The 15,601-nt window shown below is 38.7% G+C and overlaps 1 protein-coding gene across 4 annotated transcripts in view; it reads left to right on the top strand.

Moving 5' to 3' along the window:
• The window catches only part of TBCD (tubulin folding cofactor D), a 118,558-nt gene that overhangs the window by 38,010 nt on the left and 64,947 nt on the right, over positions 1-15,601 (top strand). For all 4 annotated transcript variants that reach the window (XM_068151384.1, XM_068151387.1, XM_068151386.1 and 1 more), the window contains one exon: positions 12,283-12,439. In XM_068151384.1, coding sequence (XP_068007485.1) covers positions 12,283-12,439 — 157 coding nt within the window. The remainder of the gene's footprint in view (positions 1-12,282; positions 12,440-15,601) is intronic.

Here is a 15,601-nt window from a genome sequence, read left to right as displayed (position 1 = left end):
TGTTTGTTTGTTTTTGTTCTTCCCCTGTCTCCATTTTTTATTTAAATCTTTGTCCTTCATGAGTCTCCTTTCTGAAGGCGGGACTGAACTAACTCCAAACTTGCTTGCCACAAGAACCTGCCAAAGCTTGCCTATAACCAACAGTCAAATGTACAGATCCTGTATGTGGAGTCACCTCAGGAAGACATTGATTATCAGGACTATTCATTTGGTTAGGAACTGTGAAACTGAGTGGTGAAAGAAGAAAGTTGACTGATCAGCCACTGATGAATATTAGTACTTGCTTTTAGTGGCATTTTAGTTAGACTTTATAAACAGCAAATTTATTAGTGTCTTTACCAGTCATCTAGTGATATTGCTGAGTTGTTCAGTGAACTAATAATACCTTTGCATACTAGTTGTTAAAAGGCATTCCTGTTACTGAATGTAAAAACAAAGGGAGTTTTGCCTCCCAATATGTCTTATTATATATCTTATCTATCCCAATATAAATCTTACTGATTTATAATAACATTTCTATTCAAAGCTCTGAAATTCAGCTGAACATGATAACTCTCTTGTTCACCTGCAACTGTTCAATCCTGTTCAATCTGCAACTGTCTTAACTCTAGAAGCATAATGAATTTTATACTTCTCAAAAGTATGGGCTTTTGAATGACCATTATTAAGGAAATTGTCACTATAAGACCTGTTCAGGCAGCAGGTAAAAAGTTGTTTCAAAATAAAAAGCCATGTATTAAAAATAATCTTACAAGTATGGCCTTTATTTTCATGGAATGACTTACAGACACTTTCTCCTGTCTAGGTATGCAGGTCACTATCTTTCCCCTTGCTATGCCAATGGAGTTTTGTGGAGAATTTTTATGAATATAAGTAATCTACCTATTTTTAAGGTAGAAAGGTGGCTTTTGAGTATTATTATTGCTGTTATTGTTAATAATAGTATTATTATTATTATCATGTTCTTCTAATGCAATTTAGCAGTGTTCAGTTGTAAGTCCTTTGACTTTAGATGGAATAACAAGTGTGTTTGTGGCCTACTGTTCTTCTGTTATATCATAAAATATTTTGAAGAGGAGTAGTATATTAGAAAATTGTACCTACAGAGGCAGCCCTTGTAATGTCTGCATTCAGAAACATTTCTGAAAAGACCTGAGGAGAGAAGTCCTTTGAATTCTCAAGAGAAGATGTTATTCAGTAGTCTTCACTCGGTAGTTAATAGCCGTTCTTTCTTGTCAGTAAGTTTGTGTGCTCACAATCTACATAACTGTCTTCAAGTTTCTTCTGCAAACATGGAACATTCTATGTTGTCTGTAGCTGAAGGAAGGTACCATCAGGTTTCTTTCATTGCATATGATGGGGTGGAGGTAAATTTCCTTGATTAGAATTAGATCCAAAAGCTATTGAAAGAGTCCTTTAATATTGGTGACTGAGCTGGGATAAGAGGCAGTCAGCTTTGGAAGTTTTGTTTCCCCTCCCGCCCTCTTCTCCCTTTACCCATTCCCTGATCTGGTATGGAGGGCAGATGTGCTGTCCAGTTGCTGCCTTGACCCCAGGAAACTATTTTCAGTCTAGCTACTTCCTGGAAGTTGCCCTCATTAGTCAGAACAGATGAAATTGGCTGTGAACAAAGGAAAGCTGGGGGATGGGGAGGGCAGGGGAGATCTCATGTAAATGCTGCTTTTCTTGGTTCTTGAATATTAACAATCCAAGTCTAGGGTGGAATACTCAGTGCTGGACCCCAGAAAAGGAATGTGACTCTGTTTGTGTATGCTTCTAGAAGTGATAGATCTTGATTGCAGTCATGGTGTTTCATCATGTTTGTTAACTCATATGTTCATCCTGAGTATTAGATAAACTGAACCCAGTTACCTGCCGGTAGCACACTTTTTTTTCTTAGTGTACCTGAGACCAAGTCAGATTAATTAGGAGCACCAGGATTGACTCAGTAAAATTTGGGTTTATTGATATTTTTTTCTAAAGGTGCCTTTTAAAAAAATGTAATTGGTTTTATATCTCTGGACAGCTGAAGCTTTAGTTTTGTCTTCTTTGGTGTGGAGCAAACCTCTTTTCTTCTAAGTTTTATTTAAAATTCAGTATCAAATAAATGTTGCTTAGCTGTAGCTGCATTTCATAGGATTAATTATTGTGGCATAAAACTGCTGTTCTATAAATGTTACAAATCCTTCTTGTTCTGTTTTGTTGTTTGTTTCTTTTTGGCTCAGCTTTAGCACTAAACAAAATGAAGTCTCTTACAGAAAACTTATAAAATGGATAAATTTCACTGCTTGCCTATTTTTTATTTTCCTCTTGCGCTTCAAAATTCCATTCCCTGGATGTATGGAAGATTAAGTGTTGCTCTGGTCAGTTATCAGCCCCTCTGCTTATGAGATAATTCTTCTTTCTGCTCTAACACAAAGAATGGTGCCGGTGACCAAGTTGTTCTGCTGTTTTGACTCTACTTCTGATCAGTCAAAACTCCGCTATTGGCTTTCAGAGGATGTCCACTTTTTGTCAACAATCAACAATGTTTCCATGTCTTTCTAGGGAAATATGAATGATCTCATGGAATTGAACACTAATAGACATGGAGCTAGTGAAGCTTAGCTTACCACATAAGAGAAACATCTTAGAACTGTGTGACTGGCAATATTAATTCCTATCTTTGTCATCTGAGTTATGTATCTAACTCTGTGGCTTCAAGCTAAACGTTCAAGAAAGGCCTTTATTCTTTCTTTGATCACTTGAACTGAAGTTATCAACAGATTTTACTGTCTGTATTAGCATGTTTGAACTAGGTTATTATTTTGCCCCAGAAGGGGGCAAAAGTATTTGAATATAATTGCTGTAAGTCATGCTGTGCCCCAAAACATTCTAAGATTCTTGTACAATATTCTCATCATTATTTTCTTCTATCCCATTTGAATAGTTATTACTCTTAATGCTTTTCAAATAACACCTTTGAAATGTGCCTTTGTTTTGAAATGATTTCAGTCCCTGACTTTGGAGATATGTCTGGGCAGATTACCTGGCTGATGTTTGTCAGCCACTTGTTGATGATTACTAGAGCAAATTATTTGTATGGGAAAAGAATGAAAGCTCACCAGTTAATAGCAACTTCAGATCGTATTTTTAGATATTTATTGTGGCCTGCACTGTTTGGCCTGGAACTAGGATGATCTTCCCTCTGGTTCCCATCCTCAGCCTTGGGCAGTGAAACGTCTTGGGGGAAGTAGGTAACACCAGAAATTGAGACTGTAGGCAAAACTAGGAACTGTTTACAAGAAGAGGTTTTTAATGATCATTCTTTTTGTTGACAGTCATTCTAACAGCGATGTGAAATGCACATTTCTTCAGTTTCTACTTGATGCTGTGGTTGTAATTCCCTTTAAAAATCTAGTATTTATGTTTTAAAGTGGTTGGTTTGTGGTGTTGGTTTGGTTTTTAATGCAGAAGTAATTTTTGTCAATTTTTCTTTTTCTGTTTTAATTTCCAAGCTTATGGTAGAGTTTCTTAGAGAATTCTCTTACCTACCTGAAGTTTTTTTTTGTAGTAGGACCAGAGCTGTGCCACATGCATTTCTAGTATGTAGGAAGTCAGTGCCTCACATTTTCCTTTGAGGCATAATTGGCATTGTGCTGCTCTGATGCCACTCACGAAGAAAGCAGAGAGGCATATAATGAATACTCCTAGACTCAAAATCTGTTTAGCTCTCAGTTAGTCTTTGAAACACCGAGTTTTATAAAGATTTGATTGTTGTATATTGCCTACTATTTCAACACATTTTAAAAGTGGAAAATATAAGCCAGCAAGTGAAATCTGATGTTTTGTTTTATTCCACTAATGTTGCAGTTCTTGAAGCATAATTTGCTGAAGTTCAAAGCTCCATGTTGCTGTTTTGCTATAAAGCTGCAGTTGTTTAGAATGGCTCACAGAGCTAAATTTGCATGTAAGGAAAACTTCTAGCAAAATAGGCAGAAGTAGTTTAAACGTTTATGATCTCATGATGTATTTGTGTGAATTTCTACATTTGGAATTGCAGCACTCTGAAACGAAACATTTCTGACTCTACATCATACATTAGGGCCAAAAAACGTACATTTCAGTGTGGTTTCAGTATGATTTCACATCTTTTGTGTTGTGCTGTATTTGTGGTTTTGTAGGCTTCAGACTATTATTTATGGGGTTTTTATTTAATTGGGTGGGGATAAACACTAAACAAACAAGAGAATCCTAGTTTACTTGAATTTCTGGTTTGCTTGTGAAAGGACGTTATTAAAATTTCTCCTGATGACAGCATGCTATAAACTTTCTAGCTAATAAGGTGTGTCATCTATAGGAACATGAAACTTCCTCGGCGTTCTTCATATGCCGGTGGGGAGATTAAAAGTGTTCTGCTCTTAAGCTCTCTCCATGGCTTGCTGACCACTGAATAATCAGAGCTGTATCTGCTCAGTGGCTCTGGGCCTAAACTTCTGTCTGCCTAAAGCCAGAGGTGGTCTCTAAAATCACATCGGAGGTAGGACTCTTGGTGTTTCACAGGCGCTGTTAACTTCCTTTTATATTTTCTTGTTGTTGTTCACTGTGCATTGTGTGATCCTATTTTTGTCATAAAACCAGGTATATTTAAAATAAAGTTGGAAATATTTGAGTAATACAGAGTAAGAAAAAGAAGCCAGGGAAAGGATATAGGAAGAACCATGCGGTTACACTTGCAATGAACTAGTGCTTATTTTGGGAGGATTCCAGCCAGAAAGACGTTATTTCTGGTCTGCCTGCTTGCCTTACCAAGTCACAGTGAACAGACTGAGGCAATCCAGTAGTCCCTCTTTCCTTTTATAATTGTGGCAACAGTGAAAGTAACATTTAAACAGAAAGCCATAATGCTGATGAGAGACAAGGCCTGATTAAGCAGTCTAATACTGGTGGGTCAGTTGCAGGTGATCCAAATCTTCAACTGGATTTTTTTTTTTCTAATCTCAGAATAAATGTGAAGGGTAGAAATACTGGGGGGGGGGGGAACCAACTGACCAAAACAACACACCCACAACCCCCCCCCAAAAAATCAGTTTCTGTAGAACCAAGCTTTATTTACTCTGTTTTCATAAATTACCTTCAGAATAAAAGGAGAAACAATAAAGTGTAAGACAAGAGGAGGGAGCATTGAAGTCTTATCAGAGGGGCTAAACTGGATTTGAGAGGGTTTTGCCAAGGTTATGATTCCTTGGAGTTTGGTGACAAAATCAGTGGGCTTTTTATCTTCCCAGAGAGGTCAGGTACAATGCTACCAGTATCCAGAAAGACCCTTTTTAGGTTTGGGAAAACATTTTGTGCGTTATTTCTCCCGGATGATGAGCACATTGTTCAAACAGGAAACACCGCTTATTTCAGTTGATTCTCTTCCTTTGAAAACTGTCCCATTGTCAGCTATATTTTTGGTGAAAAATTGGTATCAACAGGAGACTCTCTTGTGGTCAGAAGGTTTCATAGAGATGCAGCTAATCTCAAGAGCAGATGCTGCAGCACTGAAGGGATATCTGTGTATGCATGACTCTCTAGTCTGCAGTTTCGTAATTCCCCCAGCTTCTGTTGAATGTATTTATTTGGCTAGGGTGGATGTGTGCTCTGTGGTAGTGCTGGATTACCTGTATTCTTGGTACATAGAATGCTCCTAATGCTAAGGGATTGGATTCCTGTGTATTTTATCTGAGCCTTCCTGATACTTGTAGATAGTTTGATATACTTAAAAAAAAAAAGTCTGAAAAACTTAACATACAATGAAAAATAGAAGCAGTTTTGCTTCTCCAGTTTGACTGTGCCCTTTTATCTAGGGGGTGGGAGGTGGGGAAAGTCACAAACCCCAACAAAAAGTCTAAGTAAGTCTGCTTTCAAATGTGCTCTGGAAAGAGGTTTAGCTTAGACTAGGATTTAAATAGTCCTATCAAAATCTACTTTGTAACATCTTAAACTTGTTGCACACTCTGTTTTTAAGGATTGCTCTCTGTGTTTTCTTATTCCATAAAATGGTCGGTGATTCTGATTTGCAGCTGCCAGGGTTTTTGGGAAGAGGACCCAACAGGAAGTCAGGCTTCTGAAATGTGCTGGTCTGTTCTGTAGTGGTAGTTAATTGTGAGTCTTTTGGCAAGGTTCCAGGTACTTTTCATCATAGATACAGGAAGAAATGAAAAGAAAAAAGATCTACCTGTCTTAGGTGGACTCCTAGAAGATAGAGAACACCCAAACCTGAAAGGCTGGTTACAGAAGAATTCCTCTTCTCTAACACCCAGGTGAACTTTAAAAATGATGCATGGTCTTGAAAATAGTATTTTAAAAGGTTAGAATGCTTGTGTCAATGTAATCGGTTTCAAATTAGCAAGGAAGCATTAGAAATAGTGCAGATTTTTTTTCCCCACTAGTCAGCAGGTATGAGCAAGAATAATAAATGCCATAGCTGAAGCTGTAGCAGGAAAGGTCCCTCCCCCAGCACAACTGGGAACTGGTATAAATACTGAGCAGGGAATAAATGGCAATGAATTGCTTCTAGCTTTTTCACTGCAGGGTTTATCTCAGTATTGCATAACCTTAGCCTAAAGGTTGGGGTTTCTTCAGTGATTTTTCTTTTCTGCCATGCAGCATAATAAGGTTTACAGAGATGTTGCACTGCTTCAAAGTAGTACATTTGCTGAGTAGGGTTCCTTCCTAAGCCTGTTTCTTCATGCCCTTGAAGTGCAGTTGCTCCTGGAGGAAGAGCTCTGTTAGCTGTAAACCTGTATGAAGGTCTCTAGTATGGCCTTGGGTGTGAGCAGGCAGAGGAATCCCCAAAATACTCATCTCTGTGTGTTCCAGAGAAGGTGAATTAATTCTGTCCTAGGTCAGCTGCTGGCTTTCCAGTGTAGCCAGGTAAGGGTGCTTAAACATTTTGAGTTATGGCGGCATTAAATAATGATGATGAGATAGACTGGCCAAAATCCAGATCTGTCTGCTTCCTCGTTGGCCTCTTGCCATAGTCAAAAGCTCACACTTCAGTGTTGTAGCACTTTTACAAACCTGCCCTTAGTTTATCAAAGCAGATACCCAGGAAATGAGGGACAACATCTATTTCTTTTAAATACTGCATTGAAGTGATGTGACTGGTATCAAACAGCAAGTCTTTGGCAGAGATGTAGTTACGATGCACTTCTTTAGGGCACTGTCCATCTTAACCAGCAATCCCTTCTCTGCCTGAAAGCAGGTCTTTGCACTACTTATTTTCCTCCCTCAGCAGCAAGGCAGACAACAATCTCCTTGGCTGCCCAGCTGTGATTCATCCCAGAGCAGGTCTTTCCTGTGGGCTGACTGAGATAGGTCTATGGAAAAAAAATATCACGTGATCATATAATTAAAGACTCCCTTAATTCATTACGTAGTGAGAGACTGAACTGAGATTGCAAGCAGACAGACACAGCCCTTCATAGTCACGGGTTAGAAGATGCTTATTTGGTTTGTGGATATGCATATATATAGCTTATGTGCCTGGGTCAGGGGGAGGAATTGTGAGAAAGTTGGGGCAGCTTGAGTGACTTCAGCTGTGAAATTCTCACATGCCTTCTGAACATGCATGAACTGTGATACTCTTCCCTTATTCCCTGGCAAGGTCCTAACTAGGTCAAACCTGGGTGCCAGAGTGAGAGGAGAGAGGCCACTTGACAGACTTTTAGGCACTTGCCCCACAGGATGCAGTGTGAAAGCATGTCACAGGAACACAGAGGAGTTTTCAGCAGTCAAAGCAGCACATGCGTTTCCTGATCCTCCCTGGAGAATAAATCCTCTGGATGAAGTAGTCCTTTAAGACTAGATTCTGAATTAGACAGGTTGTATAGAAAATGAGAGCAAATCAGAAATGTTGGCAGAACTTTAATCAAATACCTATTTCCAATAACAGGCCTAACCTGACATTATCTGTGCCCGTGTTGATGTATTAAATATTAGTATAGGAGCTCCAATGAAGTAACAATTTGGACCTGCCTCTTCTTCCCAAGGAGGTTAGAATGCCAGGTAACAGCACGTGGTCTCAAATCTGAAATTCTTTACCCTGAAAAGCCAGAGTTCTTTTTTTAGTGCATGAATGATAGTGATAGGTATGCTGTTTAAACCAGGAGGAGCTTGCTGTAGATATGGCTGTTTACAGTATTTTTTTTTATGCCTGAGGCTCACAGAGAGGATGAACCTAGCAAAGGACACTTCTGCAATGAGTTAGGTTGCAGTGAAGAAGAATCTGGAAGATAAAATTATTATTACTTTGTATTGATACTTCTGTGTTTAAGCTTCACCATTTGACACAGTGTGCAGCACTTCAGTAATAGCAGGCATCCATTCTTAATTTTTTCTTACAGATTATAATTCTCAAATGGAAGGCTTTGCAATTTATCCTTTGAGAAGTTATCTCTGCATAGAGGGTCCATATCAAAAAATCTAAGACTTATGTAAGGGGTAATATTAAAATATTTATCTAAGGGAGCTAATATCTTTTAAAAATTTAGTTTTAAACTAAACTTAGGCAATTCTTGAGATCCAGTGAAAATCTATGGAAAACAAAATTGGATTGACGTGAAAATTCGCAGTTTTCGTGTGGAGACAAGACCTAAGGCTAAGGAACAGGTTTTGGTTGTTTGTTTAATTGCTATGTTTGTATGTTTTGTATGATAAACATGGCAATAAATAATTAACCCCCCCCAACAGTCTACAGTTTAAGTAGCAGGCCTCCTGATGGCATGTGTTGCAGTGAGGCTGCTGTGAAGGATGCTTTTAAAGGCGTAACGTGAGGCATTTTTTCTTTATGTACGTGTGACCTTTCAGCATAGAATGTCTTTCAGCAGTTTCTTGTTTAGTTGCCTAGTGTCTGTTGCTTTCACCTGAAAGGTGCTAGGCATCTGATAGTTTAGGCTTTAAACACAGATTTTAAGCCATCTGTGAAACCAGTACCTAGTATAAGGTGGGGGGGAAATGCTGTTTGTAACGCTTTGAAGCCAGAAGCTGTTTCTTTATTTTCACAAGGCTTGAGCAAAGAGCTGTGTTGCAACCTGCAGTTATGTTGTTAGGTAAGGCAGGGCAGAGTGTAGCAGGTGCTTATTAATACCTCTAGGCTACAGGTAAAGGTGACTGTACTTTCTTGAGTGCTCACAGGCCTAAACAGGTGGATATTGCTTTAATAATTGGGTTGAGAGTGGACACTATTCATCCTCTGGTTTTAATGGCAAACTTTTCATGTCAATCTCTGAAAGAAATAGTAACTATAAGTAGCAAATCAAGTCTCTTTGTATTTCCCAGCCTCCTACTTTTAAATATAAAAGGCTTGTTCTCAATTTCAAAAATTAAGAGATTCATCTCCATTCTGCCAGACTAAAATAAGTTTCTTCTGGGTTTGTTTGTTTCTTTTTTTGATGAATTGATTTTAAGTATGAATTCGACATGATTTTAAATCTGAAAAGTGGAAGCAACACAGAGCAGCTCAGTCCAACGCTGTCACCTTGCTGAGTATTTGAGGGGTGATTATAGTGGTGAATTGAAACTTCATAACAGATACAAAATATGGAAGTTGACTACAAAACTTTGAATTTCATTGCTGCTTTGGGTATCCAACAGTGCTTTAGATGAGTATGAATGTGAAGAGTTTAAATCAGAGCAAAAGGTTAAATGAAGCTAAACTTAATATTTTGTGTTTAGACTGAAGACAGAAAGTGTACATGAGATAATTCAAACACAGAGTCTGTCCAACTGGATTGGGAAGGTGTTTTCTAAGATCTTTCAGTTGCAGTGGACCAAATACTACACATCTTTGTTCCTGTATGGCTCCTTCATGGCTTCCTTCATCCAGGCACTTCTGACACTGCGTGAAGCTAAAGCATTGAAAAACCTGCATTGTGTCTGAAGAACTCTAGAGAGTGAAGTGAAACCTGCAATTTTTGGTAGGGTTTTTTTGGGGGGGTTCACGTCTCTTAAATACAAACAGGAAATGCAAAGCTGGACCCACTTTTTCATACAGGTATGTCAGGAGCAATTTTTATGTAGTATTGCCTGTAGTCCACCATTTACCAGTAAATATTGGACCAGTGATAGTATGAAAACTTCAACAGATGACCCCTAGATCAGTATTTCCTTGTTATTGCCTCTGTTGTATTTACATTTACTTACTGCAGCGTACTGCACCTTGTTTTCCCTGTTTCCCCACCACTTTTCTATCCTTCCTCTTCATTACCTCCCTCTCCAGACATTGCAGTTATGTTGTTTCTCTCGCAGCAGTAATTCTGCAAGTCTCAGACACAGGAGTAGGACATCAAAGAGTTGTGAGTCCAAAGGCCTAATGTAGGTAATGGGGAAAGCTGGAGCTGCTCAGAATAATAGTGCTGCTGTTCTGGCATCTTCTTAGTGTCTGCTGTAACAGACCCCTGGCAGCACCACCTCCATCTAGACTGACCCTAGTAAACCAGGTGCCATTTGGTATTGCCCCTGCCGTTTGGGAAGTTGATGCTCTGAACTGAAAAAAATGATTTTTTTTTTTTCTTTCATGGAGATGGTAGAAATATGGGGAGCTGCTTGTGGGTTCTTCTCCCCCATTTCAGTGCACAGAGAGATGAGGGTGCACTCATAGCTCTCCAAAGAAGCTGGAGCAATCTGCCTATGCTGAAGGAAATTTGCAGCAGCTTTGCAAAATAGCCTTTGGCACTTGTTTTAGTGTTCCTGTAGAACCAGCAAGTGCCAATTTCTTTCTTTTTTTTTTCATCAGTTGATGCAGCATTTTTTCAAAACAAGCTAGTCAACATTTTTAAAGATTTTAATTGCAGTTTCTTTCAGGACTGGGATATGCTGAAATATCCATCAGTTTCTGCAACATCATTGTTCTTGACTGGGAATGACTATTTTTCCTATGTAGTGTTTATGCTGCTAATAATTCGATCTTCTCCATCCCTCTAATTACTGCTTTGTTTTCTTTAGGAGGTTAAAATGAATTTAAATGGCTTTTTAACACTTCTCCAGTTGTGGTGCTTTTTTGTTTGTTTGTTAGTTTATGTTTTGTTTTAAGTGGCAGGTACACAGTGATCATCTGTACACTGAAGTTTAATTATTTTGTGATTGTATCCACTCAAGTATATCTGGGCACAGTTTACTAATGAATTATAGTTCAGCAGTATCACTTTCTTACTCAACGGGATCACCTTTTGACAAGTACTTTCTAAGGAAATTTAAGATGCATTTGATAAGTTGATACAAGAAAGAAAACTGAGAAATTGTTGTGTTGGCTTTTTTTGTTTGTGGTGGTGTTTTTTTTTCCCAGAGGCTGTTCTCTCTGCAGATAGTCATTTATTAAAGACATGGCATCTAGAGAGAGATGTATTCAAATTAGATATCTGGATTTGCAGATACCAAAAGAAAGCCCTTCGGGGAGTCTTGCATACAAATAGTATTTCTCAAACTGTGGCAGTACATTACTAGAATTGTGTAAGAGAATTCTTCTATAAGGTTTTTAGAAGCTCTCTCATCTGCAGAAAAAGGTTATTGGCTTCTGCAGTTTTCATGGGGGTATAAACATAAAAATGAAATTCTTCACCTACTTGTTTTCCCATGTTTATTTTTGTAAGGGCCCTATACTACCAGTACCTATTTTATGAGGCCTTTGTGGTAAGATTCTGGGATCTTCATTTGCCTTTCCTTCTGTTTTCTTATTCTGCTTTATCTGTTTTCCCCAATATCATTAAGAACCCCAAACCAGCAGCGAGAGCGCTGTGTTCTGCCGCTGTCCCACTGCAACGGTACTGTGTGGCTCCAGTGCTCAGCTAGGACTTAGGCTCTATTCAGCTGCATTTTCTGTGGAGCTCTCTCCAAGTGTAGCACAGAGATATCTGTTAGATTGAGCTCTGTGGCTTCTAGGCCTCTGTGGCGAAAACGCGCTCAGTCAGTCCAAAGTTTATCAGATTGCCCATTATGTTGGGAAGTAAAGTCCCGTTCAAGTTGGTGTACTGATGATTCACAAGCATTGTTGATTAAGAGGAATTTGAATTATATATGAAGGAAATAAACTGCTACTGACAAAGAAACAAAGTAATGTATTAAAGAAAAAACAACTCTTCTTTCCAGTGGAATCTCGAATCAGCACATACTAAGAGCCATGCTGCTTTTCTTTCAGAACACACAGCTCCGTCCTGAATCCTTTCTCTAGTGATCGTTGGATGCTCTTACACCTTGGCTTTGTTCACTGTATGGTCCTAATTGTTACTTTTGTGCTTTTTTGTTGTTTTAATTTAACAGTTGTTCCTGTAATTTTGAAAGCTCTGACATATGATGAGAAGAGAGGAGCATGCAGCGTGGGCTCCAATGTGAGAGATGCAGCGTGCTACGTGTGCTGGGCTTTTGCTCGTGCTTATGATCCTGCAGAACTGATACCATTTATTAATCAGATTTCAAGGTAAGTTGTGACAGTAAGAAACTGAGCTGTTTACAGTTAATATTTCTTCTAATCTTCTATTCCAATTAGGAAGGAGCTAGAAGTTAATTTAAGAGTCAAAGTCTTCGTTTCCTAGAAATTAATAATGTAGGAGTCTAAGGCTTTGTCTTCAAGGCATCTAAAATCAAATATTGGCCACAAGAGATATGTGCATTTAGGAAGGACCACAGCACTAAACTACTCACAGACAAATGCCAATGTATGCACATATTTACTTTTCAGTTTGTGGGTTTTGTTTCAAAAGTAAAATTAAAAAAAACCAATTCCAAATCAAAATACTGCAATTGTGGACTAGAACTTGATGCAGCTTTTCACATAATATTGATGATATTTTTGTGGATTCAAACTGTTTTTTCCTTTTTTTCCCCTATTTGCTTATGAATTTCACTCTTTAGTTTTGGTCTTTTTGTTGGCAGCACATTGGCTGACATTTCAAGGTGTCTTTAATGGGTGATTTGCACTGCAAACACAAAGAGGTAGCTTCTAACAGTTTCTTGGCAGGCTTTTACTATGGTCATTGATAGCAGGAATTCTGGCATCTTTATCTATACCAGAGGGGTTTTGATCAGTAGCCATTGGGTATTTTCAAAAAGGAAAAAAAAATAAATTGGTCTATACAATTGTTTGTGGTCCTGGATACCTGGTTCCATTTCTAGGGGCTGCCTTGCTTCCAGATTGCTCACAGAACTGTTTCAATCTCATCCAAAAAGCCTTGTTTGGAAACTTGCTTAGCTCAGCAAGTTCCCCAAAAACGTGTGACTTTTTTCTTCCTCTTTTAAAACCTGTTTTTAAAGTTCTTTGGGATAGTTTGCAAGTCTTACATATCTGTTTTTATTCCTTGAGCACGATGTGCTGTGCCCTTGCTGGTCTCAGCTATTCTTCATCCTTGTATCCTTGCTTTCCAGTGCTGGTTCTTCAATGCAGGGTCACACAAGTCTCTCTTATCTGTGTGGTACTTGCTCCTGGGGTTTTTTGTTACCTTGATAAAATCTTTGTCAAAGAACCTGCAGTCAAATTTCTTAAGGCCAAATGCTGCTGCTGTTCTTTTTTTCTTTTTTTTTCCCCCCAATCCATCATGTGTTTTTGTGTTTTCTCCCAAGTGAACAAACAAAAAAATTCTAAGACATCTTAGCCTTGAGCCACTGACATAAAGCAGTTTCACCTTGTTTTGATGATGTTTCATCTACAGTAGCATGGATACTAAAGGAGAAGAGTTTTGTAACACCAGGCTGTGCTAGAACATGATGGCATCCCCTGTTTCTGGGTTGTTTGCAGAAAGAAAATGCAATACTTCAGAAGAGATCCGCTTCAGTTAAGCGTGATAGAAATAGTAGTATTTGCCATAATAAGTTATTGAGGAAGTAGTTTGTTTTGAAGAGTCACAGTGAATTCCCATCTAGCTGAGTTCATGAGAAATTATACATAGCATAAAATTCTGAACATAAAGATATGTAAAGACATATTTGCAGAGTGAAATAATAATATGATTACATCTTGTAGTGTATTCCTATTTTTATCTGAACAATGCAGGTAATGGTAGCAATGAAGACACATGACACCCACAACCAGAATGTTGACAAATGTTTCCAGCGGGCTGATGTTTACTGCTGTCCTTAAACTCACAGGAGTTCATTCATATTCTCGCTATGAGTAGGTCTTCAGCATGAAGATAGCCATACCAATACAAAAGGCTGGTTCAGAACTGCTGGGTTTTGTAGATTTGGTCAGCAGTCTTTTGAAAATAAATTCTCTGCTTCCATCTCCTGACTTAGTCGAACAGCTTCAAGGTTTGTTTCAAAGTCTGGCAAGCTTGTTCCTTGCGAAGATTAGAGAAGCCTGAAGTGTGAGTGGGGAAGCCTTCTGTTTATCAGAATCTTTCTTCTGCTTGTGATGCTTTGAGCTATTTATTTCTTTCACTCCCTTCTCCCTACATGGTGCAAAACAGGGTGGTTCTCCGTATGCTAGATGCAAGCTCACCATTTTTGTTTGTATTTCTGTCACAAAGAAGGTTATGTTTCTGAAAGAGCTCCTGTCTTTGAGCTTTCAGACTTTTCTGAAAACAAATTCAGCTTTTTGTTTTAGGAAAATATCAAAGGAAGTAATTGCTGTCTTCTGCTTATGGTAGTAATGCAGATTAACACTGTGGCTGTGCCAGCTATGGCAACTTCAGTTGTTTGGAGTAAGTTGGTGGAAAGGAACATGGGGTGGGTGGAAGGAGGAAGCTGAAAATTGCTCGTGATCAGTTATAAGATATTTGTCGTTTGCATATGCTTAGTTTTCCAACAAAGCTGCACAGTATTTTAGCCAGGATTTGTGTTAAGGCTTTCCTAAAAAATCTGTGTAGTTTTGTTGGCCATACTTTGTCTAAATATAATCAGGTCTTGAAGGTGGAATTGCCACTCCAAAGAGAAACGATGGGGAAAAAAAAAAATCAAATAAAGTATGACACAGAGTTTCACCTATTGTGTCAGCAAGCCGATAATTACATACAGCTTTTTTTTAAATCTAGCCTTAGGTGTGTCACTGTTTTACTTAAAGAAGAGTCATACTTCTAGCCACAAGCAAATTGTTGCTGCCCTTAAAAAACGCACAACTCAGCATCTTGAAACAAAGTACATAATATCCATTGTGAGCTGAATTACACAGCAAAAACATCTGCCTGTGTAAGAATGAGAAGGGCAACCAGGCTGCTGAAGGGTCTTGAGAATGAGTGGCTGAGGGAGTTGGGGTTGTTTAGTCTGAAGAAAGAGGTTAAGGGGAGACTTCATCACTCCTTACCACTACCTGAAAGGAGTTTGTAGAGAGGTGGGTGTTGATCTCTTCTCACAAGTCACAACTGATAGGACAAGAGGAAGTGGCTTCAAGTTATGCCAGAGGAGGTTTAGGTTGGACATTAGGATAAAACTTCTGTACTAAAAGGCTTATCAAAGACTGGAACAGGCAGTCCAGGAAAGTGGTTAAATCACCTTCCCTGGGTGTATTTAAAGGCTGTTTAGATATGGTGCTCAAGGATATAATGTGGTAGTGGCCCTGGTAGAGTTAGGTAATGGTGGACATGATGATCTTAAAGGTCTTTTCCAACCTTAGGACTTCTGTGAATATAAGCTATTAGATTCTTTGAGA

The sequence above is a fragment of the Melanerpes formicivorus genome, unplaced genomic scaffold (genome assembly GCF_026170545.1).
Source record: "Melanerpes formicivorus ecotype bairdi unplaced genomic scaffold, bMelFor1.0.p_v2 SCAF_21, whole genome shotgun sequence".
NCBI lineage: Eukaryota > Metazoa > Chordata > Aves > Piciformes > Picidae > Melanerpes > Melanerpes formicivorus.
The sequence above is the reverse complement of the archived record's forward strand: the minus strand, read 5'-3'. Positions and strand labels throughout refer to the sequence as shown.